Genomic DNA, 4,294 nt, shown 5'->3' with positions numbered 1-4,294 from the left:
CTAATGTTGGTTGTTAATGCTTGAATGATCAACTGGCTAGCCTCATTTGATATGTTGTTGGATCTCTAGATCTCTCCTAGATTTGTCATCGATCTTGAGATCTTCTCATCTGAACAATGGCATGTATCTCGAGGTAGCATGTGTGGGAAACCCCACACTCGACCAAACCCAACAGGCATCGAAACTAATCAAAATTCATTGGGTCAAAGCCCAAATTGAATGGGTGGATCGGTTGTTGTGGTGTTTGGACATTCCCAACTATAATTAGCAAGGATATTTATCAGAGAAAGAAAAATCTCAAGGATATCTTAGTCATTTTGAAACCACACGGCTAAGTATTTAAAATAAATAAATAAATAAATAAAACAATGAGAACCGAAGAAGCATTGAATTATCAACCTCAATCACTCTCAGTAGTCTCAGGGAGGGTGTGAGTGCCCAATGAAGAAAAGCCTCGTGAGGCGTTAGAGACACGCTCAATGCGCCTCTTAAACAGCATACCATAACATGAAAACTCGCATCACTGTCACACACCCTTCCTTGGTCCCGACGGCTCCCCAACCGCCCACGTTCTTTCCCAACCCCACTGTACAAATTCCCACTCCAACACACATGCTCTTCCACTAAAACTCTCACAATTCTCTCTCTCTCTCTCTCTTTCCCTCAAACCCAAAATTCTTGATAGCTCTCAAAATAATGTTCACAGCTAGTTGTGACCAAATGTTGCAGTGCCCTCCTAGGCCACTCCAAATTATGGACAGAATGTTGAAACCCAATGTTGAATTTGCTCCCAATTGCCCTCGTTGTGCTTCCCCCAACACAAAATTTTGCTACTACAACAACTACAGCTTGTCACAGCCTAGGTACTTCTGTAAAGGCTGTAGGAGGTACTGGACCAAAGGTGGCTCTCTCAGAAACGTACCAGTTGGTGGTGGTTGTCGAAAGAATCGTCGCGGCAAGTCGTCTAGGCAGCTCCCACAGACACAGCGGGTTTCTGTAACAAATTCTTCCAAGTATGCCAATGAACAATCTACGGATTCTAGTTCCTCTAATGGGGACTCAAGTACCAATGGTTCGGGTATTGATCTTGCTGTTGTTTTCGCTAATTTCTTGAATCAGAACCCAAGCAATAATATCGAGCAGCCAGAGTTCATGACTGTCCCAGACTTAGTGCCTAATGATTCAAACCCACAACCTGACTCGCAGAATTGTTTAAACAGCTCAGCGTTTGAAAGCCAGAATCCTATTGAAGAGGGTGATATACTGTTCCAAGGACTTGGTCAAGATGAGAAAGTTCAAGAATTCATGGAAGATGACGATGTGAACGCATTTGGGTTGCAGAGTTTATTGGATGATGAAGTGGTTCAAGATGTTTTGTGGTCAGATACTGCAAGTTTGCCGAATTTAATGTGGCAACCTATGGTTCAAGTGCAAGAATTGGAGTCGTTTCAGTCCAATGATCAGTTAAGAATTTCGACCAATCTAATAAGCGATTGCTGGAGTTCCTTGGATCTGTCTGGTTTTGAGGTTTTCTCAAGACCTTGACGAGCAATCTACAAGTATATTTTTTATTTATATTTTTTCTTATTCTTCTTCGAGAAAATTTACATGTCCATGGAAATGTTAATGGTATGGACATTAATATTATATATACAATAAAAACTATATATATGATCAGTGCCCTGTCATTTTGGTAATGAATTCTTGGTTTGTGGTATTTTTATTTCTTCTTTTGAAACCTCTAACCATACAAATTACAAATACCTGCTCAATTCCCAGCCCCCAAAGATTTCCAAATGAATGTCCAATGTAGCTCTTCATTTGTAGAATTCACCGTTATCTAACCCCATGATTGCTTTGAAATCCAGATTTTTTTTTATTAATAAAATGAAATTGTAAGGTTTCAATGCATAATCTCTATATAAGTACACTTAAAACCATTTGAGTTTAAATTTTGTTTTCAAATTCGTCCTACCGTCCATATCAACTAGTAATTTGATGATATGTGGTATTACATGAGTGGTGTGACTTAAAAGTCATTACTTATCTAATATTTAACGATGAGATTAATAACAAAATTACAAAAATAAATGACACAAATAAAATATGAAAATGAAATCAAACAAAGGAAATTTTTTTTTTTTTTGAAACATAAAGGACTAAAATAAATTCAACCTCCAACTTTAAGAACCTAAAACTTTAAGAATCGAAGTTTACGTTAGTCAAATAATAACAAGTAATTTCCATGGCAATGCATATAATTTACTTCTTGTAATTATTATAAAAGAGTTGACCAAATTGTGGCATGGGTCACCATCAATCCAATGAGAGTTAATATACTTCAGGAGTCTTTTTGTGCGGGTTTGATTCAACTATTGGATTTGGAGCACCACCTTTTAAGTAACTTAAAAGCATACATCAATCTATCAGGGTCAAAAATTATAGTATTAATCACTATTTTTGTCAATATTATGACAATTTAACCAATCAAGTCACTCACACATGAATATTTGATTTACAGGAAATTATATATATTTTATAGTTATTATCTACAATTCATTATCAAAACATTTTGCAAAGTCAAATGAAAATGCTATCAATAAGGAATAACATATCTAGTTATCCGTGTATCAAGCCTAATATTCTCGGCCCAAGTCTAATTTTGGCATGCTAGTCAAAAATACTTATTATACAACAAGTCAATTAAGCATAGTTAATATATAGATAGTTTAGAGTTCAGTTTCTTGTAAATACATCATATTCAGTTCATTTTAACACACAACTTGAGCATAGCAAAGATGTAGTTCTTAAAAATTTTCCTCCGTGTACTTAGGCTGTTAAATTGATTTCTGTCTTCTTACCATTTATTTAACAATCCGTAAGTTTCTCTAAGAAAGAAATTATTTAAAAAGGGGAACAAAAGAAAATAGGTCTTCCAATTAACCCTTTGGTTAAAATATAAAAATCTTAAGAAACAAGTCTAAACTTTATCATGTTAGTACTGGCAAACCGAATGTTGAAGTAGTGATGTGATTTCCCACCATCCAATCAATAGTTATAAAAATGGATTATAGATAGGTTAACGTTGCTATCTAACATAGCAGCATATCATGTGCAAGCTGATGCATGCGATGTTGACCTTCATGATCATGAAGATCAAGTTCTTGGATTTAATGGTTTCTGCAAAAAATTGGAGAGGCAGATTTTCACTCAATTGCCGAAAGAAAACAATATATTGTTGGAGTGGGAAGGTTCCACGCAATGATGCAAACCCATCACATGGTTTTTGTTGCATGTTTTGTGCATCTGCGTGATTTTGATGTAATTGTTGTGGATTTTCTTGGATTTGGTACACCTCCAGTGGGCCTAAGATCAAGTAGCGTATATTCCCTTCCTTTAAACCATAATCGTCCTTAATAGTTAGGCCTTAAAGCCTATCAGTTAATAACAATTATATTAAATAAATACATAAATAGAACCCTGTTATTTAATAGATTAAGCATACTTAACATCAACTTTATTTGTGATGTTTAATCACCCAAAATAGTGGCCTGACATTTACTAACTAAGCAAGCTTAACATCAACCTTATTTGACATTCTAGTGGTTTGATCTGCAACATATTTTGAATATTCATAATGGTTGACCAAGTTCTAGATTATTCTATTAAGAAAGAAAAAAAAAAAATTAGTCCTTTATATTTTAGGCTATGTTTTTAATTTCGTGTTCAAGTTTTAATAACTTCATTTTAGTTCTTATATTTTTAAATTTGCTGTCATTTTACTTATAAAGGATGTCTATGTGATTAATGGACTACATAGGCACAAGTAGATTAAAATTGCATTTTCTGTAATTGAGACAATGACATAAACCAAAATGTGAACATGTTTAAAAAATATAGAGACAAAATATATTTTTACCTTATAAAACTATGGTGACAATAATGACAATGAGGTGTTATATTCAAAATTCTTGATGTATGCAACTTGCTGCAAAAAAATTAAATAGGGGAAAAAAATCTAAATGACCCAACAGTAAATAACAAGAAAGTGATATTTTAATATTTTTCATTTGTATACAAATATCGAGAAAAGATTTTTGACCTTGAAGAAAAAGACATGCTAACCTGTTCAATTAAAAAGCAAATTAGGATAATGAGCATGGATTACTCTTGCCTCACAATTTAATTTCATGGGTCAACTGTGGATATCATTGTTTCGAGAAACAACATATATTACATATATATATATATATATTGCATTCTTGGAGGCAATTAAGGTGATTGGCACTTGTTA

At 34.0% G+C, this 4,294-nt stretch overlaps 1 protein-coding gene across 1 annotated transcript; it reads left to right on the top strand.

The window, feature by feature from the left end:
• Positions 1-399: 399 nt before the first annotated feature.
• Positions 400-1,719, top strand: LOC112007197 (dof zinc finger protein DOF3.5). Its single transcript, XM_024039504.2, has one exon. It carries the CDS (start codon positions 697-699, stop codon positions 1,543-1,545), a length of 849 nt encoding a protein of 282 aa, XP_023895272.1. The 5' UTR covers positions 400-696; the 3' UTR covers positions 1,546-1,719.
• The last annotated feature ends 2,575 nt before the right edge of the window (positions 1,720-4,294 follow it).

This window comes from Quercus suber, unplaced genomic scaffold (genome assembly GCF_002906115.3).
Source record: "Quercus suber isolate HL8 unplaced genomic scaffold, Cork oak 2.0 scaffold_315, whole genome shotgun sequence".
NCBI lineage: Eukaryota > Viridiplantae > Streptophyta > Magnoliopsida > Fagales > Fagaceae > Quercus > Quercus suber.
This window is presented reverse-complemented; position numbering and strand designations above follow the sequence as displayed.